This window comes from Polypterus senegalus, chromosome 13 (genome assembly GCF_016835505.1).
Source record: "Polypterus senegalus isolate Bchr_013 chromosome 13, ASM1683550v1, whole genome shotgun sequence".
NCBI classification, from domain to species: Eukaryota; Metazoa; Chordata; class Cladistia; order Polypteriformes; family Polypteridae; genus Polypterus; species Polypterus senegalus.
In genome coordinates this window covers 7,294,697-7,317,520 of record NC_053166.1, presented here as the reverse complement: position 1 = coordinate 7,317,520, position 22,824 = coordinate 7,294,697, and the positions used below count along the sequence as shown (strand labels likewise).

General features: G+C 38.8%; 1 protein-coding gene across 1 annotated transcript in view; it reads left to right on the top strand.

The window, feature by feature from the left end:
• The window catches only part of LOC120542388 (F-BAR and double SH3 domains protein 1-like), a 39,437-nt gene that overhangs the window by 3,041 nt on the left and 13,572 nt on the right, over positions 1-22,824 (top strand). Inside the window, exons 3-8 of the mRNA XM_039774825.1 lie at positions 873-989; positions 9,513-9,617; positions 10,045-10,206; positions 13,625-13,750; positions 14,684-14,767; positions 19,928-20,090. Of these exons, the coding sequence (XP_039630759.1) occupies positions 9,525-9,617; positions 10,045-10,206; positions 13,625-13,750; positions 14,684-14,767; positions 19,928-20,090 (628 nt within the window). The 5' untranslated portion in view covers positions 873-989; positions 9,513-9,524. The remainder of the gene's footprint in view (positions 1-872; positions 990-9,512; positions 9,618-10,044; positions 10,207-13,624; positions 13,751-14,683; positions 14,768-19,927; positions 20,091-22,824) is intronic.

Sequence of the window (22,824 nt, the reverse complement as noted above, 5' to 3'; positions counted from 1 at the left end):
TGGAATGTTGATAAAGTTGCAGTGCAAGAGGAGACTGACACTTGGGGACATGGGGACACTCTCTGCATACTGTGCTGACTGGTGACATCCTAGGAGCTGTAAAGCAGCAGTACAAGTCCCTCTTCACTAAGGCCTCTGCCATTGTAGTCTCCATTTCAGTGTTCAGTGGAAACCAAATATGTCATTTACTTTTGAGTATTATACAGCATTTAAAAGAGCGTGATACATGACTTTGGAGGAAAAGCATTAATGGAAACAGATTAGGTAAACTTTAATACTTTTACAGAACTCCACCAATAGATTCAAATAGAAATATATACTGTTAACTAGTAAATGCTGTACAGGAAAAGCAGGTTAACAGTTGTTTGTGTGGAAAAAAAGGCATGCTTGTTTATAATTATTACAATAGCTTTATTAACTTTATTTCCTAAAAGAATAGCACAGTACACTTGGGTATAATCTCGTAAGTGCTCAAATTGCAGGCCTCCCTTACTCACAACTGTAAATCTGCTTTTACCCAGCTAACCTGCAGTTGCATTGTCCTGGATGTGACGTTAATCTGCAAGCAGGTCCTCCAATATATAGGGAGGGTTGGTGGCAGGATTGTCACTCCAGCCACTGTCCCAATTTGGTGCTGTGGCGTCACCCTGTGCACTCGGGTCCCAATCCAGGTGGTTCATCATGTGGTGGGTGCAGCAACGTGCTATTAACACAAGTGCCCAACCTCTCTCTGTCTGTATCTCTCTGTATTTATGAGCGTTAAGCCATCTTCAGTGTGAAGACTGCCATCTTCTGGTGGTTCTTTCTTATTGCAGGTGTGCCTGTAACTGTTTCAGTCAACTTTCTGTATTTGTACTGCGCTCTTATAACAGGTTGGCAGTCTGGTTCACCAAAGCAGCGGGCAAGGTGAGAGTTGCCTTGAGAAAGAAGCAAGAAAATGGGCAAGCAAAGCAGCCAAAGGTTACAAAATTGCCACTCATGGCGAAAGAGTGAGTACTTGTGTTATTTCTATTGACAATGGATATTTACATGAATTATGAATATACCATTTATTTGCATATTAGATGGAATGAGAACAGAAATTCCAAAGAGCTTCAATGAAACAATTGGCTAAACAATCTTTTATTTTATAAAGTGTCCTTAATAGAAGACACCATCACAAGGTCAAAAGTAACATGACAAAGCGCACGATTGTGCAGTTCATGATAGATTTTGACTAGAAAACCTTTGCTGTGCATGGGACAGTGTTGACCAGATGTGATGACAATACACTAGAATTATGTTGAGTAAATTTGGGATTAAAGATTCAAGTTAGAAAATAAAATGACATTAATAGTCAAGTAAAATGCCAGAGAGGGAAAAGACTGGAATGTAAGCACTGATGGCGCCACACACACACTGACCTAAGAGTGTTCTGGAAAGTGACAAAACTGAATGAGCAAAAATTGGAAGAGCAAGGAACAGTGAAAAAAGTCATTGTTTAGTAAAAATAAAACGTATCATTATTATTATTATGGAGAGGAAAGATGACAGGTAGTTGAAGGTGTAAGAAAAAATGACAGTCTTGAAGGCAGTAATATTTTAAAAAGAATTCCATATTGTCAACGTGCTTATTGTTTTGGGCGTGTGGTGGACATCTGGAAGCACCATTTTGAAATTCTTGCAGTCCCGTGACCCTGGGCAGAGTGGTGGCTCTGAGGTAGGGATGTGCACTGGTAATCAAAAGCTTTCCGGTTTGAATCCCGTAAACGCCAAAAGTGACTCTACTTTGTTGGGCCCTTAACTTGCCATCACTCCGTCATGGGTGTGACGTCAATCTGCAACCTGCAGGGAAAAACCTGGGGGTTGGTGGCAGAATTGGCTCTCCAGCTACCATAAAACCTCCCACTGGTTCTGTTCCATCTGAACTAGTGTGGCGCTGAGGTGTCACCTCCTCGGGTCCTGAGTTGGTGTGTCATGTGGTGGGTGCGTCAATGTGCTGCATCAGCGCCTGTTCCTAACCTCTAACCCCCCTCTCGTGACCCTTGAAAAGTGAATTGCAGTAATTTGATTGAGGCCTTCCTGTTAGTGGTAAATATTATGTCCCATTTTATACAAGCCTGAATCAAACAAATCGGAAATTGGCATTTTTCATGATGGCACATTTGGGTGAACATTTAAATAGAAGTTTGTTTAACAATACGTTTATTCTGCCATTTCAGCTCATAATTAAGAGGCCTTCAGTTCTCGATAGACAGATAATCTAGACAGAGTGTGACATTTAGCAGGATTGCACTCTTGGTGTAAGAAAGGATTTTAGCGGTGGGGCTAAGGAATTTCAATATTTAAGCAAAATCCTAATGCAAGTCATCAAAAATATTAATAGAAAAGAGATACATTTCTGAAGCCTCTGAATTAGTCTTTGAATTTCTTCGTCCTCACAGTCTTCTCTATTCTGTGTCATAATCTTTTTACTCAAATGTGCGGAGTCGCTTTTTTTGAAACAGTGATGATCTGAAGTTTTCCATATGAAGAGTCTTTCTGTATGATGAGTGCTGTGAATCCGCGAGTCTCGAGTGACTACTGCTATTTTGTTCCTCATGTAATAACTGAAGCATCGAGTAATTTAACATTTTTCTTTGTGGCAAATCAAGCAAATGAGTCGGTTGACAGTTCCTACTCTTTCTTTTTTTTTATTCTGTACTGAAGGCTCCCCACTCCTGATATCCTGCTTCCCTCTCCCTCGGTCCACAGCCTCTGTCTCAGATTAGCGTGAACATATTGCTCCTGCAACCGAACTATGATTCTTAGCGCAATGAGCGAAGTCGCAAAATCAAATGTTCAAGCAAATTCTAGAAAAAAAAAACCCGATTTAAATCCGTGAAGCAGTTCTCTCGTTCGCTAACTAAGCTGATGTAAGGTACACCCTGAGTCTGGAGCATGAGTGAGGAGGGCATCGGCCCGCTGCGTGTCTCTCGGATTTGCACAAATAAATTTATACTTCAAGCGAACTATGATTCTTTGCGCAATGAGAGAAGTCGAAAAATCAACCGGAATGTTTAAGCAAATTCTAGAAAAAGAAACCCGATCTAAATCCGTGAAGTAGTTCTCTCGTGAAAAGCAGACAGACAGACAGGCAGACATTGGATTTTATATATATATATATACACAGTTAGGTCCATAAATATTTAGACAAAGACAACTTTTTTCCCAATTTTGGTTCTGTACATTACCATAATGAATTTTAAATGAGACAACTCAGATGGCGTTGAAGTGCAGACTTTCAGCTTAAATTCAGTGGGTTGAACAAAAAGATTACATAAAAATGTGAGACAACTAAAGTATTTTTTGAACACAATCGCTTTATTTCAGGTTCTCAAAAGTAATTGGACGATTGACTCAAAGGCTATTTCATGGTCAGGTGTGTTTAAGTTTGTCGTTATGTCTTATCAATTAAGCAGATAAACGGCCTGGAGTTGATCTGAGGTGTGGTGCTTACATGTGGAAGATTTTTGCTGTGAACAGACAACATGCACTTGAAAGAAGCCATCCTTAAGCTGCAAAAACAGAAAAAACCCATCTGAGAAATTGCTACAATATTACGAGTGACAAAATCTCCAGTTTGGTACATCCTGAGAAAGAAAGCAAGCACTGATGAACTCAGCAACACAAAAAGACCTGGACGTCCACAAAAGACAACAGTGGTGGATGATCGCAGAATTATTTCCATGGTGAAGAGAAACCGCTTCACAACAGCCCACCAAGTGAACAACACTCTCCAGGGCTTGGTCGGCGTATTGATATCCAAGTCTACTATAAAGAGAAGACTGCATGAAAGGAAATCCAGAGGGTGACCTGCAAGGTGCCAGCCACTCATAAGCCTCAAGAATAGAAAGGCTAGATTGGACTTTGCTAAAGAACATCTAAAACAGCCAGCACAGTTCTGGAAAAACATTCTGTGGACAGATGAAACCAAGATGAACCTCTACCAGAATGATAAAGGCAAGAAAAAAGGATGGAGAAGGCGTGGAACAGCTCATTATCCAAAGCATAGCACATCATCTGTAAAACACGGTGGAGGCAGGCAGTGTGATGGCTGCCAGTGGCACTGAGACACTCGTGTTTATTGATGATGTGACACAGGACAGAAGCAGCCGAATGAATTCTGAGGTGTTCAGAGACTTACCGTCTGCTCAAATCCAGCTAAATGACGTCAAATTGATTGGGCGGCGGGCGCTTCATGATACAGATGGACAATGACCCAAAACACACAGCCAAAGCAACCCAGGAGTTTATTAAAGCAAAGAAGTGGGAAATTCTTGAATGGCCAAGTCAGTCAGCTGATCTTAACCCAACTGAGCAGGCATTTCACTTGTTGAAGACTAAACTTGGGACAGAAAGGCCCACAAACAAACAGCAACTGAAAGTAAAGGCCTGGCAGAGCATTAAAAAGGAGGAAACCCAGCATCTGGTGATGCCCATGAGTTCAAGACTTCAGGCTGGCATTGCCAGCAAAGGGTTTTCAACCAAGTATTAGAAATGAACATTTTATTTCTAGTTATTTAATTTGTCCAATTACTTTTCAGCCCCTGAAACGAGGGGATTGTGTTCAAAAAATGCTTTAGTTGCCTCACATTTTTATGCAATCGTTTTGTTCAACCCACTGAATTAAAGCTGAAAGTCTGCACTTCAACTGCATCTGAGTTGTTTCATTTCAAATTCATTGAGGTAAAGTACAGAACTAAAATGAGAAAAAGGTTGTCTCTGTCCACATATTTATGGACCTAACTATATAGAGATTTCTAGTATTTCTTAGTTTTATAAAGCTGAGGAATACACAAATAGATTTCTACTGTTGTGGAAGTGTATTTTATATATATATATATATATATATATATATATATATATATATATATATATATATATATATATATATATATATATATATATATATATATATATATATATATATATATACTAGCAAAATACCAAGGCTTCAAGAGAAGTAGTGTGTTAAAGAAGTTATGAAAAGAAAAGCAAACATTTTAAAAATAACGTAAGATGATTGTTAATGTAATTGTTTTGTCATTGATATTGAGTGTTGTTGTCATATCTATCCATTTATATATATATATATATATATATATATATATATATATATATATATATATATATATATATATATATATATATATATATATATATATATATATATATATATATATATATAAAAAATACCTGTGATTGGCAGCGAGAAGTAAAAAGAAAAGGAAACATTTTAATAATAACGTAACATGATTGACAATGTAATTGTTTTGTCATTGTCATGAGTGTTGCTGGCATATATATATATATATATATATATATATATATATATATATATATATACACATCTATACACATATATATGCACAGTTATATATATATATATATATACATATACACACATACATATATATACATACTGTATATACACATATATATATACAAATCTACATATATATATATCCACATATATATATATATTAGGGGTGGGACTCGATTAAAAAAATTAATCCAATTAATTAGAGGATTAATCGTATGTAATCGCACACGTAAATTTGCCCCAAATCGCAAATGTTTTTTTTTAATTTAAAAGTGTTTTAGTGGGCTTACAGAATCAAATAATAGACATGTACATGAATATTGTAAACTGAAGCTGTTTTAATTTCTGAAAAAAAGCCTTTAAACTGCATTTGAATTCAAAACAGAAACAAAAATATCATCCCTGGTTAAAATTGGGCAGACTTAAAAATAAAGTGGTAGTTTAAGTACTTTAAGTACATTTTCAGAATAGTATTGTCTTTAAATAATAATAACCAAAATTTCAACATAAAGTACAGTTTTTCTTCTTAAAAAAATAAGTCAGAAACATAAAAGGTAATTTGACCAACTTAATCTTTAAACTCTGAGTAACCTTAGCCAAAATTATTTTGTACATTAGGCTAAAACAGTGTGATCATTGAACATTTTGTAATTAGATGTAATTAGAATTACTAACGGTCACGGAAGTCCAATGATCCCCAGTAAGAGCCACAAAGTCCGCTTTCTGTAATGCATCTAATTTTGCTTGCTTTTCAGTGTGCACAAAACCATGCTTTTATCAAGGCTTCGCTCGGGAAGTCGAAATGATCAGTCGTAGGAACACGATTTATTCTGACTCTAACATTTTTGTAGCTGTGATGTGTGCATCAGTGTAATGGATGTACCAGGAAATCATGCATTGACAAAAGTTCCCGTTTGCTTGGAATTGAAAGTGTGATTAAATGCGTTATTTTTAACGCGTTATGGAGGACATGCATCGAAGCTTCTCAGCTGTGCTTGTGCTAATAAAGGGAAACATTTTAAAAATAACGTAACATGATTCTGCTAACCTAATATTTTTTCATACGTCCCAAACCAAGAAGATGCGAAGGTAAAATGAATCGGATAGCGCGCGTACATAGTCAGTATGAGTGCATCCCCTCTCAGGAATCGAACCTCGAATGTCCACATTAGAGGCGTAGACTCTACAATTGCGCTACAGCGTGTGGCTTGTCTATGCGAGAGTATGTACTGTAGATCGGGATTTATATATACATTTAAATATATACCCGCGTATCGCAGTGGAGAAGTAGAAGTTATGAAAAAGAAAAGGGAACATTTTAAAAATAACGTAACATGACTGTCAATATACAGTATTTGTTTTGTGAGTGTTACTGAGTGTTGCTGTCATCAAGGATTTGATTATCATTATTTCTTTCAATCAGGTTTGTATTTGTAGGATGTGTTGTGTTCAAGTTACATTCCGTGTTTGTCAATCGTTGTAAAGATGACAGGTTTCATTCATCGATTCGTTTCTTACTGCATCAATAAACAGCTCGTCTTCTTCTTTATCTGAGACCTGACACACTGCATGCACTTTTTTACACTGTCTTCCTTTAGCGGACATTGACTTTTTCCACCGTGTGCTTTGTTTCCACAGTAGCAGCATTTATGAATATGCTGTATGTATCAGACGCTTCATATTTTTGCTGCCTTTTCAATTGTGTAATTCGGTTTTGTTCAGCTCTTTGGAACTGTTGCCTTTATCTGTGCACTCGTCAGTTCACGTGAGCCGCTCGGTGTACATGCAGCGAAGTTCCCAGTTGTGCTGGTGCCATCTCGTGCTATGTCCATGGCTGTATTTAATGTTACCTTAGTCCTGACACTTAAAACTTTCTCTGGCAGTTTCGCTGAGTTTGTGTCAAACACCACCCTGACCATCTCATCTTCCTCTCCATAAGCACAGTCCTTAACCCGTGAATATTTAGTGGAGTTTGCTATTGGATTGCCGCTGACGGACGGCCTTATATGGGCAGGCACTAAATTACAAACGCCAGCGGCAGCCTGTCTATGAACTTAATTTAAAGTGTAGGTTTACATCGTGCTTTGTTTCCGAAGTAGCAGAACTCATCAATATAGTTGTATATGTCACTCGCTCGCTTCTTATTGTTTCGCTACCTTCTCAATTATATAATGCATGTTTTCTTCAGCGCTTTTGGAGGTCTTCCTGATTTTCTACGTACTGCGTGATTACGTGGGAGGCGTGATGATGTCCCACGAAACTCCGCCCCCACGGCGTTCAAGCTCATCTCCATTACAGTAAATGGAGAAAAACAGCTTCCAGTTATGACCATTACGCGTAGAATTTCGATATAAAACCTGCCCAACTTTTGTAAGGAAGCTGTAAGGAATGAACCTGCCAAATTTCAGCCTTCCACCCACACGGGAAGTTGGAGAATTAGTGATGAGTGAGTGAGTGAGTGAGGGCTTTGCCTTTTATTATTATATATATATATATATACTTAAAAGTGTACAAATGATTAAGAATATGAAATATCCTCTATGTAGAGAACATAGATGAGCACATTGACATCCAAGTTTGGTATTTGGTTTTTCACTCTGTCACATTAAAAAAAAAAATACATCACTCCGCTGTGCCTGAGGTTACATTTCACCAGCCACCCATTTCACCAGGGAGAGAAGCAGTTCAATTTATTAAGGGTATTGTATGGGCCTTTATGTCCAGAGCGATACTTTCTCATTTATGTCACATTTCCTTAGTCAGACAGCAAATAAATGTGTGAATTGGAGAGTGTAAGTAAATGAATGTCTTACAAAGACAATGAGTAAAGCATCCATTAAGGATAAGAAGATGTGCTCAGCTACTTGAGTTAACAGAACTGCTAGTTTTAATGTGCCCTTCATGAGGTGTGGCGTCCACCTGCAGGTCTGTGGGCTGTAAGCAGCGTGCTGGTGTTATGGAGGCTGCAGCTGAATTTGTGATAGATGGCACGCACTTGAAGGTTTAAGCCAGAAATTCAAAGATAAAAGCAGGTAATACAATATTTGCTTGAAAGTGTTTTTTCAGACCATTATCTGAAAAAGAAATATATATTAATTATTAAAAAGCGTAAAAATATTACAAAGATTAAGTATTTTTTAAATTCAGTATGGTAAGAAATTAAAAGTTAACAGCATGCCGAGTGTGTGTATCTATAAAAATGCAGATACAGTCACCTCTTCACATTTGCAAGGGTTAGAGGTGGAAGACCCCTATGGATGTGAAACCTCGCAAATAATTGTTTCACAGGCCTGCAGAATTCAATGACTTGAAAACTTTCTTCAGTATTCCAACTGTTCCTTATGTTTTTTGGGGCGCTGACTTCAAAAATACATCCGGTAAGAATGTATTCAGTCTTCATTTACATGACTTACTCCTTTCATATTTTTTATGAATAGTCTCCGTTGTAAATTATTTTCAAGACAGGAATTGAAAAATAGAGTAAAACAGTATTAAAGAAACGGGTTTCTACGCCTGCACTTAATGGCGTTTTCACTGTCCTTCAAACTTCTCTTGAGGCTTCTCCTTTTATGTTATTTGTCCACAGTTTCTCGCTGCAGCCCCCCTAAATAGTCCGCAGTCATGCTAAGGTTCCGCCACCCCGGTACCTCCTTGATGGCACCGCTTGCCACACCCAAGTTCACCAGGAAGTCGTCCACAATGAGAGTTGAGAAAGTGGAGCTTGAGGCTCATTGAGCAACCCAGTTCTTCTGATTAAGTCAACATATTTTCAACGATGGCCTCAAAGTTTGGGTCCTTATGGTTACAACGGCCAAGCTGCATATGGCGATTTGTGGGAAAATAAATGGATGTCATTTTTGGATTCAGCGCCCCAAAAAAATGTAAGAATCTGTGAAAACTTTGAGAAAAAATGTTTCCATCGCAGTCCTGTGACTTGGTCTGCCTTAATTATGGTGGGGGTGTCAGAGCAGAAGGTATTTGTATTTTCATTTATTAATTGCTTTTATTCCCCACTGGTTCACCGGCTCCTTACCGAAGTTGATTTCCATTTAGCGGCGTGGTGAGTGCACCATCTCAACCGTGGGGTTGGCTACAAGAAGAAAAAGTGCAGACGGGACCATGACAGTTACAAAGTAAGGATTTTCATAAAAGCGTCTTTGACCTGCAGGTACTTCAGACAATGGACAAGAGAAAAAAGCAGGTCTCCGAGGACGAGGCAGCCACCTTGGAGCTGAGAATGGAAGAAGTAAGGGAGAGCATTCGCAAAGCACAGGTGACGTATTTAACGTGTTCAATGACTGTTATTAAGTAAACGATAAAAGAGCCCACCACTGAATATGACGTCTAACGCAGATTCTCTGATATTTAGTGAGTTAGGGGAGGCAATGCACTCTGTAATGGCTGTACAAAAGAGAAGTGCTTTTCATTTTAATACAGTATAACTGAAAAGTGAAGGAGGGAATTTTGAATAAATTAGGTATAGTTGCAATCGAATTTGTTTGAAGAGAACAAGTGGAAGACGTTAGGAAGTAAGAGATTTTACAATTAAGACATCACAAAACTCTTTCCTGTGAAGAACAATATAATGCAAACGACCGAAGAAAGGATTTCTAAGGTGCTTATTTAATAAAAGGACAAAAGGCTCCAGCAGTCCTTAGCATGACCAGACTTCTTGAAGGTCTTCTGTTGTGTATTTTCAGGTAGACCAGCTGAAAGCAAACGCAAGACTGGACCTCCTGCGATCGGCTGGTGTGGATGTGGACCCTTGGGTAGCAAGCTCGTTTAGCCAGGCCAATGAAGAACTGGAGAAGGAGAGGCGAATGAGTGAAGCAAGGCTGTCTAATGGAGATATCTCCCCAATGGTTAGTCCGTACTCCTGAGGTCAAACCGTTCATTTTTCATTAAGTAAAAGGGAGGTGCAGAAACAATGCAATGCAAGAAAGCAACAGCAAATGAGTTATAAAAATAAAACAAATGACGCAGACCAGCCTTGGCGCTGTTGTGTGTGTGTTGCTGTGATCTCAGGGTCAACGCACATCTGGAACCTGAAGCCCTTGATGCTGCCATGCTGTGTCAGTGCCAGTCTGGGTGGGTGAGACGCTTTTAAAATGCCTACAGTTTAAAAAAGAAATCATGTAAAATTCACTATTAAAGAAAAAATATGTTTATACATACGTTCATATATCTGCATTATCGTTTGTTTGTCTCTGTTTATATTTCATTAAGGCAGCGTTTGGTAAATTCGGTTATTTGAGTCAATGTGAGGAGATCCTGTATCCCAATTGTAGCAGTTGTGTTCATTTATACACTCGAAAGATAAATAAAACATTTTTAGGTACCTTATTGTTGCAGTATTTTCGACTATGAAATTAATAAAGGAGAAAGCAAACCTCCAAATAACAAGTCACAACAGGACTTCACTGAATTTGACCGCAAAGTCAGCTTCATCAGTGGCAACCCAAGCCCCTAAAATCAATAAACTGCCCTGGCCCAAAATGGGGCAACAGTTCTTAAAAATTAATAAAAGTCTACGTGTGTAAGTGTGTGTGTGTCTGTCTGGCCCAGAAGTGCGAGGCTACTGCATGAAGCTCAAAGAGCTGGCAAGGCAGCCCCAAAGTTAACGAGTCGGGAGAAGAAAGAAGGATGAGGCTACAGCATGGAGCTGAAAGAAATCGACTCCGTCACCAAAGTGAAACCGCTGAGGAAAGACAAACGAGAGAGAAACTCGCTTAGCCTCTGATAGACAACGGGGGGTTGGGGGGGGTGGTGATGTGGAGCATGTCTGCAAAAACAAAACCACCGACTCTGCGTTTCAGTTTTGTTTCTGACGATTTCAATAGTTTCTAGCAGCCTGGGCATTTTACAGAACGGGCGTACATGGCGAGTAAATAATAAAACTCTCAAAATGTACTCAAAAATGAAAAGGGAAAATATGAAAGTTCTAATCCAACAGAAACCAAAGCAAGTTCCTTTAATGTAAAGAATTGATTAAAAAGCTTCAAAATGGCGATGCAGGCACAAAAGAACCAAACATAACATTTGGCCTAAAAGGGCAAAACCTAAACAAACAAAATCAAGAAACACAATCCTGACACGTAACTTTAAACACAGCAAAAAAAAACCAAAACTCCAAACAAGAATCATCAATCAACTAAAATATCCCAAGTCGAGAACAGAAATGCAGCACAAATTATGTAAATTGTTTAAATGAATTATTTGTATTTTTTTCTGTGACTGTTATTGCAGTAGTTATTTATTTTTTCCTGGTTTCCTTCTTCCAGTTATTGAACCAGACTGGGAGCAAGTAGCCAGCCGATAGTTTCAGTCTGTTCTCCGCTGTTCAGGACCATTATAGATAGATAGATAGATATGAAAGGAGCTATATAATAGGTAGATAGAGATTTGAACAAAGGACCACTTGAATCTAATACAGTTTTATTTTCATCTTGGACTCAAACATTTGGATTTACTTCAATTTTGGCTGTCAGACACATTAGAACAATCTAGACGAGAACAGGCCATTCAGCCCAACAAAGCTCGCCAGTCCTATCCACTTGTTTCCTCCAAGAAAACATCAAGTCGAGTTTTGAAAGTCCCTAACGTCTTACTGTCTACCACACTACTTGGTAGCTTATTCCAAGTGTCTATCGTTCTTTGTGTAAAGAAAAACTTCCTAATGTTTGTGCGAAATTTACCCTTAACAAGTTTCCAACTGTGTCCCCGTGTTCTTGATGAACTCATTTTAAAATACAAGTCTCGATCCACTGTACTAATTCCCTTCATAATTTTAAACACTTCAATCAGGTCTCCTCTTAATCTTTTGTTTAAACTGTAAAGGCTCAGCTCTTTTAATCTTTCCTCATAATTCAACCCCTGTAGACCTGGAATCAGCCTAGTCGCTCTTCATTGGACCTTTTCTAGTGCTGCTATGTCCTTTTTGTAGCCTGGAGACCAAAACTGCACACAGTACTCAAGATGAGGCCTCACCAGTGCATTATAAAGGTTGAGCAGAACCTCCTGTGACTTGTACTCCACACATCAAGGCGCTATATAACCTAACATTCTGTTAGCCTTCTTAGTGGCTTCTCAACACTGTCAGGAAGTCGATAGCTTAGAGTCCACTGTGACTGTTAAATCCTTCTCATAAGGTGTACTCTCGATTTTCCGACCGCCCATTGTGTATTCAAACCTACTATTTTTACTTCCTATGTGTAATTCTTTACATCTACTGACATTAAATTTCATCTGCCACAAATCTGCCCAAGCCTGTATGCTATCCAAGTCCTTCTGTAATGATATAATGGATTCCAAATTATCTGCTAATCCACCTATCTTGGTATCATCTGCAAACTTAACCAGCTTGTTACTTATATTCCTATCTAAATCATTTATATATATCAAAAATAGCAGCGGCCCTCTCACTGACCCCTGTGCAACACCACTCTTAACATCGGCCAGTTTTGATGAGGTTCCTCGCACCATCACCCTCTGCTTCCTGTGTCTGAGCCAATTCTGCACCCATCTAAAAACATCACCCTGAACTCCCACTTCTTTTAACTTGATGCCCAACCTCTCATGTGGCACCTTATCAGAGACACGGCATTGTTATAAACGTCTATTTAAAGGACAACACAATGTTTTTGCTTTGATAACGTTAAAGTTCCTTTTCCGGTTCACTTGAACTGTATGTCAGAGAAAAGGGAATACAAACTGGACTGCAAGGGGGAAGAAGAATAACAATCTGTTCATACAAATTAATAATCCATTTGGGCGAATCATTCGAACGGATTAAAAATTTAAAAATTTCTTGAGGACGGTCTAAGAGCTAAAACGGCTAGATAGAAAAACACCAAACTCGAAACGTAAGCCTGTTATGAGAGGATGATGTTGTGATTAGCTTTTGAGCCAAATCATACAGGAGAAAGAGGCACTCGAGAGGAACCCACAAATACCGGAATTCTGCAATGAATTATGAATTCTGCTCGTCAATTGCTATTGTAATGACCGATCAGCATCAGAGCGGTAAATAATTACTGAAATGTTATCAAATAGTTTTGGGTAACCTGGTCCTTAGGGCGCAAAGCCTACTGATGTTCACATCCAGGCCTGTACACCCCTGTTCTTCTAGAATATCGCTTCCTGTTTTTTGAGTGTGAACTGTTATGGAGGAACACCAATTTCCCAAATATAAACTACTAGGAGCGCTGAACACAATTCTTCCTGATTCTTTTGCACATATTTAGGTATCAAATGAACAGAATGTTTTTATGCTTGCTGTAGGGGGATCAGTTGGAATTCACAGATTTTGAAGATTTTGACGACGCAGCAGAGACCTTTACGGATTCGTCTTCAAAGCCCTCCTGTCACAGCTACCCTCTGCCTTGTCAAGTGCTTTATAGCTACCAGGTAATAAACTCAGGTTTTAGTGGTGAAATAGATATTGTACTCTTAATCTGTACTGACTTTTAAGATGTTTCTTGTAACCCTTTTGTCCTTCTGTGGCATTATAAAAAAATTACCTTTTACATAATCAGCGTTTTCTATTTAAGTTTTTCATTTTGTGACAGTGCAGTGGTGTGGTGTTTAGTGCTGCTGCCTCAAAGTGTTTTTGTTTTCCAAATGTTAGAGATTAGGAAATAAATAAGGTTTTAAACAACTAGACATGTATTTCAGTATTCCTTGTATTTGTCGAATGTACTCTTCAAATTGCCTCCCATGTAGCCCTCCATTACAAATATCTGACAAGTCGTGTCGGTAGATGTTAAAGCAGATCTCTCCTTACTTATCCGGCTTCAGAACACTTCTCATTTACCTTTTTGACACTCTGTTTTGGGGTGACGTGGTGCTTACTCACAGTGTGAGGGACCTCAGTTTACCTCCCTGGCTGATTGCTGCCTGTTTGAAGTCTTCATGAGCGGCCATGCATGTCAGGTTTGTTTGTCAGAAGTAAGTGAGGTTGGCTCTGTGTGTGTGTGAAGAAGATGCCCTGCCACACAGTTTGTCCATTTCGGGGTTGTTTCCTGCTTGCACCCGTTGATTACAGGGTCCCGTATGGTATAGATGTGAGGACCAATCAGAAAACGTCATCACGTTTTCCAGATGTGTTGCTTAATACTGGAGGCTGTGCTTTTTTGTTATTGTGGACACCGGTAATGCATGATATTGCAAAACTGTGTTAAAATGGTTTCAGTCAGAAGAAAGGTTGTTGTTTTGAAACCGTGTTTTATTTGTGCGGATGTTACAAATAACAAAAGCCGTTATTCTAATTATTTGTTATGCATTTTTTATTTTCTGTTTTTTTTCTTTCTCAAATGCTATATTATCTTCTTTTTTTTTCAGGCTTGCCAGGCAGATGAGTTATCAATCACAGAAGGTGAACACCTAGAAATTATTGAAGATGGAGACATGGAAGACTGGCTGAAGGTCTGGGGGGGCTTACTACATTATGCTGTACATTGTTTCCTACTTTGATAGATAAATAGAACTTTATTAGTTCCTAGGGGGAATTTGGCTTTACTATGTTACTATGAATGGAGCATAAAAATGAACAGTGAAGATTGGTAGTGTTTAGTGGTTTTTTTTTTTCTTTCTTTTTTGTTCATATTGTGTCTCTTTGATTATTCCTTCGCATCATAGTCTAGTGTCATAGATTTTGCTTTGTGTCTTTTGATCCATGAATACTAAAATCAAATTGTATCCAGTTAAATAATCCTTCTGTGTCATATGTAGGAGATATAATAGATAGATACATGCTTTATTAATCCCAAGGGGAAATTCACATAATCCAGCAGCAGTATACTGATACAAAAAACAATATTAAATTGAAAAGTAATAAAAATGCATGTAAAAGCAAACAATAACTTTGAATAATGTTAGCATTTACTCTGCCGGGTGGAATTGAAGAGTCGCATAGTGTGGGGTCTCCTCAGTCTGTCAGTGAGCAGGACGGTGACAGCAGTCTGTCTGTTGCTGAAGCTGCTCCTCTGTCTGGAGATGATCCTGTTCAGTGGATGCAGTGGATTCTCCATGATTGACAGGAGTTTGCTTAATGCCCGTCGCTCTGCCACGGATGTCAAACTGTCCAGCTCTGTAACTACAATAGAGCCTGCCTTCCTCACTAGTTTGTCCAGGCATGAGATGTCATTCTTCTTTATGCTGCCTCCCCAGCACACCACCGTGTAGAAGTATGAGATTGAAGTTCTTCCTCAGTAATCCTGAGAGGACCATAGGGACCCTCATTCACCTGACCTCGCAGTTACCACCATCTTTGATGACCTTTAGTTTCTTAGAGTCATCACCAGTTTTTGGTCCTTTCTGACCATAAAGCTGTTTCCCAGCCAAGCATTTTTTATGTGATTCTTAGCCCTGTATTGTGAGTCACAATGGCTGAGAATAATTTTTGTTAATCTAATGTTTTCATGGAGGGGTGAGATGACAAAGTTTCTGGGGACCAAGAAAGTGAAGCGCATTCAAGCAAATTCAAGCTTCTTCATTAAAGACCAGCCTTTGATCTGGCACCGCATTGTTAGTTTAAAAGCTCGAGTTTACTTGAACGTGCTTTACTATCGTGTACTACTCGTTTTCTGCAAGGCTTTATCTATACTAATAAAAGGAAAAGCCCTCACTGACTGACTGACTCGTCACTAATTCTCCAACTTCCCGTATAGGTAGAAGGCTGACATTTGGCAGGCTCATTCCTTACAGCTTACTTACAAAAGTTAAGCAGGTTTCATTTCGAAATTCTACACGTAACGGTCATAACAGTCGACAACGTCCGCCATGTTGAACTTTCTAATTTATGGCCCCATCTTCACGAAATTTGGTAGGCGGCTTCCCTGCACTAACCGAAACCGATGTACGTACTTATTTCGATGGTATGACGCCACTGTGGGCCGCCATATTGAACTTTCCAACGTCACCAATTTTCAAACTTCCCGTGTAGGTAGAGGGCTCACCCCATCTTCACGAAATTTGGTAGGTGGCTTCCCTGCGCTAACCAAAACCGATGTACATACTTATTTCGGTGGTAAGATGCCACTGTCGGCTGCCATATTGAATTTTCCAAACGTCACTAATTCTCCAACTTCCCGTGTAGGTAGAAGGCTGAAATTTTGTACTTATTTCAGTGGTATGATGCCACTGTCGCCCAACATATTGAACTTTTAACAGAAACCGATATCCGTACTTATTTTGTTGATATGACACCACTGTCGGCCGCCGTATTAAACTTTCCAATGTCACTAATTCTCCAACTTCCCGTGTAGGTAGAAGGCTGAAATTTGGCAGGCTCATTCCTTTGACAGGTGACGATTTCAGTAGTGGACACTTTGATGTTTATGAATGTTTAAACTCTCAAAAGCTGGATGTGATTTTATCGATGAAACTGGTTGTGTGCTTACAACGCTTGACAGATGCTGAATGTCACTTCAACACAACAAGTCCTACAAATACTGTCGTCATTGAAACAAACCATGAAACTCAAACCGATTACGACAGCAGCAATCCAAGCTGTGAGATTTGAGACAAGATTGCTGTTCACATGGCCGACTGTACGTTACATGCTCAAGAGTAAGCTCAGCACACAGCTTGGTCATATTACAACCGGAGGGCCGAACTCACAATGTGGTATACAAAGAGATCCTTAACAAATAATTATTGGCATATTTTCCCTCAGTTTAAAAAAGTTTAATTTTCTTCTTAATAAAAATTTTAATGCTGTACTTCGCCGCTGCAAAGCGCGGGTATTTTGCTAGTTTAATGATATTTGTTTAAAAAAATCCACGTAATTTAGATGATGTGAGTATATGACAGGTTAACTGACATATATTATGCTAAATGAAAATGTTTTTTGGACATTTCAATATTTTTTACTGTTATTCAGTATCTGATTTCTCTGGTCCCCATTGAAGCCAGTTTTATTATCAGCTATCCCTGAAAAGTTATGTTTAAACAGTTTTTTTGGCCATTAATACAAAAAAGTAGGCTAATAATGTAAAGCATGATGATTTTTGGTGGGAGTCTTCTTTTAGGGTTAAATATTACCGTATATACTCGCTTATATGTCAGGGTCTTGGAACCTGAAAATCGATCATAAAATCAGACCCCGACTTATACGCCCGTTCAAACTACAAAACTTCAATGCATTTTGTTACTAAAAATATTTGTGATGCGCCATCTTTTGGAATCATGAAGAAATAGAAATTGGGCATACTCATGGACACCTATCCTTCTATGAAGGCAGAATACGATAATAATGCATTTTATTTTGTCCAGCGTGGCTCATTTGGGCATTCAAGCTAAAAAACTTTGCTTTCCGTCTGGTTATTCTGATGAGGTTTTTGTTTACAACATTCTGATAGTAATAATCAATACAAAATATGAAGCATGGAGATTTTTTTCTTTTCACTTTTATGATACAGTAACCGTTTTAAGGGATATGCAAAAACGTAGAAGTTTGCTTTTAGTAAAGAACATTATGAACAGATTCAGTTGTCTCAAGTCTCAAAGACACTACTGTATATACTTGCATATAAGTCGGGTCTTGAAACCTGAAAAATCGATCATAAAATCAAACTCTGACTTATACGCCTGTTCAAAAATGTGACACTTTTTTTTTTTAATAACATCTTCTTGCCTCCTGCAATCCCGCACCAGTTTCTCAGACACATCGGATTTTGTTGCAGCAGCGCAGTTATCAATTTTTTTCACCACTTTAACAACTTTTAATTTAAAACCAGCTTCATATTTTCTTCTGATCGAACGCTCCATCGTAGATAAGGGATGCTCTTACAATAAAAGGGTGTGAGATACTAAAAAAACACAAAACTGTGCAAACGTCGCTTCAGAATTGTTCAGTTATTACCATGTGGTCACGTAGGCATGATATATAGTGAAAAAGGCTATGTGCTCCGTGGTTACTCTCTCAGGTTGGCGTTAGCATATCGTAATCTCTCTGACCAATAGCATCAGTTTTCCGCATTCGACGTATACAACCAACATTATAAAATACCAGAGATTATACGGTAGGGCTTTGCGATATGACCAAAATCTTATATCCCGATATTTCATTTCATATCACGATATAGTACATTTTCTTTGTATTCAGTGAATAGTTTATATAATCACCACTCCTTTTTTTTTTTTCATTTAAATTAAAAAAATCAAAAATGAGAAGTACTCAACTTGTAATTATTTCTGTTCTTTTATTTAGAACATTTGAGCAAATGTTTGACTTAGAATGTAAACATAAAATGTTAATGTATCAAATATAAAACACTTTTCAAAAACAAATTACTAAAGGCCCAATATAAAATACTGCTTTATAAAATGCCTGACATAAACAAAATGTGAACTGTAGCAGCAATAACTGTCACAACATATATTAAATATAAAAGGATCAAAGCACTAACAACTAAACTATATAAGGCCAATAAACCCTTTAAACAAAATAAATACAAGTCTAACATTAACTGTCAAAACCAAATGTAAACATTGTACTTCAAACTGTAGCAGCAATAAGGCTTACGACAAAAATATATTAAATATATAATATTAAATATGATATTTTTTAGGCTACATTCTAGTAAAATGTTAATTTGCACATCGTAGTGTGGCAAATCTCCATTAATGAGTTACAGCTGATCGCCCCGTGATTGGGACTGGACGGCGCTAACGTGTTGATGCCGTCCAGCCCCAAGCACGGAGCGATCCGCGGTAACTCGTTAACGGAGATTTGCCGTGTTAATGCAGTTGTGACGTAAACGTAATTTTAACAAGATTAACGCTGACAGCAAACGCTGCAGGGAAAATTATGCCTTAAGCAAATTGTTTTGGTAGCAATTAATCTTCCAAGCTTTTAACATGCTCGTTTAAATAGTACCTTTACAACTGTAATATCCTACGTGGCCTGCCTCTCAGTTGTAAACTCTCTGCATGCTCGCTCACGTGTTTTTGCGGAGGTGGTAGAAGAGGTTTGTCGTGTTGGAGTCTGTGGTAGCGATCGGTTTGCAGCATAATTTGCACAGTACCGTTTTCTGGTCCGTGTCAGACTCTTCAAATCCAAACCATCTCCATACTACAGAGGTAGCCCCTCGTTTAGGAACAAGGTCCTTCTGTGTGGAGCTACCTAGTGTTGCCTCGTCTTCATCAGCCATGCTACTGTGTCTGCATCAACGTGGTGGCCATCAAAACAATGAAAAAATTATTGCCGTAAACAGTTTATTTTGCGACACCACGAAACAAACGATAGCGTAATGTGCAGCGAGAGACGTTTTCATATTGTCATCCGATATATATCGTTATATCGAACAGCCCTATTATACGGTAAAATCAAGTCCCGACTTATCCACGGGAGAACTTAAACGTGAGTATATACGGTACCTCTAATCTTTAGCTGTTATATTGGAAAGGTTTTTTGCTTTCCAGTGTGAAGGATCTATTATATTCCTGTTGTGTCTAGAAGAGCACACAGTAACGTAGCATGCCCTACATGCAGACCTCCTCAGTTTACAGTTGTTGTCCTGCTATTTTGCTGCGTCATTAACTCTTTTTTGTGACTCATCCCTAATTTTATTCATTCATCAGGCAAGAAACCAAGCAGGACAAGTCGGATATGTGCCTGAGAAATATCTGCATATACTGAGTGTGTCAGCCAGAGATGTTTCATCACAGAAAGTTCCAGAGAGCTCCCATTTTGACCAGACTTCGGATATTTCCGAAAGTTCTCAGGGGTCCCAGGAATACAGAGGTTTGTCTGTTTTGTCGTAGCATTTCCTTCATTTAACTACATTTTAATTTTCTTTAAAAAAAAAAAAAATAGCATATTTGAGTTTGTCACATTTTATTTTTTTCTCAGTGCAAAACAACATTTATTTCTATAGCACATTTTCATACAAGTGGTGCAGCTCAAAGTGCTTTACAAGATGAAAGAAGAGAAAAAAAAGAAGTAAATTATAAAAATAAAATTAGGGAACACTAATTAACATAGAATAAAAGTAAGGTTCGATGGCCAGGGAGGACAGAAAAAACAAAAAAAAAACTCCAGAGGGCTGGAGATAAAAAACAAAATCTGCAGGCGTCCCAAGGCCACGAGACCATAACATCAATGATCTCAATCAGTCCTCCTGGTTTTCAAGCTTTACATGGAAGAATTAAACGATGACGGTCATGTGGACCTCTGGCCTTCAATCTGTCAATGCATGGTGCCCTGATCATGCGGTGGGGTGCAAATGGCCACCACAGAAAACCGGATAAAGAACAGCAGAGAAAGTAGGGGTTAGTACGGATTGTGGAGCCACCAAGAATGGTAATGATAATTAAATGCATATACAGAATATCAGGATTAAACTAATGAAGCCATGAGAGGGCCATGTTAAAGTAATGTGTTTTTATCAGTTTGTTAAAGTTCTTTGCTGTTCTTTGCTGCTGAATTTCTATCAGTAAACTCGTATTCCAGATTTGAGGTGCATAACAGCAGAAGGCCGTCCGCCTCACCACTTCTTTTAAGTTTAGCTCTTGGAATTCTAAGCAGACACTCATTTGAAGATCTAAGGTTACGATTTGGAGTGTAAGGTGACAGGCAGTCTGAAATATAAGACGGAGCAGATGATTTAGGGCTTTGTAAACCATAAGCAGTAGCAAAGGCTATTTGTACTTAAAAAGTCCACACTTTGCTTTTAGGAAATTATAATTTAACATTGTTCTTGCTTCTTTGTTTCGTCATTGAAATGTTTTCACAAGGAATATGTTTTATAGTAAGAACGAATGTCTAATATAAACTTAAACACGGACCATACCAGTGTACAAAAAGAAGAGATCCACGTCCCTGAAAACTAGCAAATAATGAAAACGAGTCAAGCCATCTGACTGGACACCTACTGTTAATAAAATCCTTTCAGAAGAAATCTAAAGACTCCACAACCTAATCGGATCAAAGTCCTCTGTTGTCTTAGTGGCTTTCTTTGCCGTGTGCTGCAGTCACCTTACAGAGAGAGTGTGTTTTATTCTAAGAGGCCAAGGAGTGTAAAAGCCACACTTTGTTATCTCAGGCACTCATTCTGTGTGAAACTTTGCAAAGCTCCCTCTAGTACTGCGTTGTAAGTAAGCAATTATTGAAATGTGTTTGTTTATTAATTGTGTGTTTAATGGAATATGATATACTTAGGGCAGTAAGGTGAGTAGAACTGCTGCCTCACAGTTAGGAGACCCGGGTTCGCTTCCCTGGTCCTCCCTGATGTGGAGTTTGCATGATCACCCCGTGTCTGTGTGGGTTTCCTCCCACAGTCCAAAGACATGCAGGTTAGGTGCATTGGCGATGCTATATTGTCCCTAGTGTGTGCTTGGTATATGTGTGTGCCCTGCGGTGGGCTGGCACCCTGCCCGGGGTTTGTTTCCTGCCTTGCGCCCTGTGCTGGTTGGGATTGGCTCCAACAGACCCCCGTGACCCTTTAGTTAGGATATAGCAGGTTGGATAATGGATGGATGAATGATATATTTATTGCCATAAAAATGTTTTAAAAGTAAAACATCAAGGAAAAAAATACAACATGAAGACAACAATAATCCTAATTGCTGAACAGCTCTTGATGTTTTGATGTGTTTTGGCTGTTTTTACGGGAACATAAATTTCATTGTCCCTTTGTACATACATTTGACAATAAACTAAAAGTTTGTCTATAGCTGTTAACCTGGAAATCTACTCACCGGCCACTTTATTAGGTACACCTTGCTAGTACCCGGTATGGACTCTTTCTTGCTTTCAGAACTTGCTGTAATTCCTCGCGGCATTGATTCAAAAAGGTGCTGGAAAGACTCCTCAGGGATGTTGGTCCGTATTGACATTATAGCATCACGCAGTCGCTGCAGATTTGTCAGTTGTACATCCATGAGGCAAATCTCCCGCTCTACTGGTTTGAGATCTGGTGACTGTGGAGGCCATTTGAGTCCAGTGAACTCTGTCACATTCAAGAAACCGGTCTGAGATGATCTGAACTTTGTGACATGGTGCTTTATTCTGGTGGAAGGAGCCATCAGAAGATGGGTACACTGTGGTCATAAAGGGATGGACATGGCCAGCAACATCTCTCAGGTAGGCTGTGGCATTTAAACAATGCTCACTTGGTACTAAGGGGCCCATAGTGTGTGATGAAAATATCCCTCACACCATGGCACCATCACCACCAGCAGCAGCCTGAACCCTTAATACAAGGCAGGATGGATCCCTGCTTTCATGATTTTGACAATTTCTTAGATCAAGACTCATCAGACCAGGCAGCATTTCTCCAATCTTCTGTTGTCCAGTTTTGGTGAGCCCATATGAATTTTCACCTCAGTTGCCTGTTCTTAGCTGACTGGAGTGGCACCTGATGGGGTCTCCTGCTGCTGTAGCCCACCTGCTTCAAGGTTTGATGTGTTGTGTGTTCAGAGATGCTCTTCTGCATATGTTGGTTGTAACAAGTGCTGATTTGAGTTACTTTTGTCTT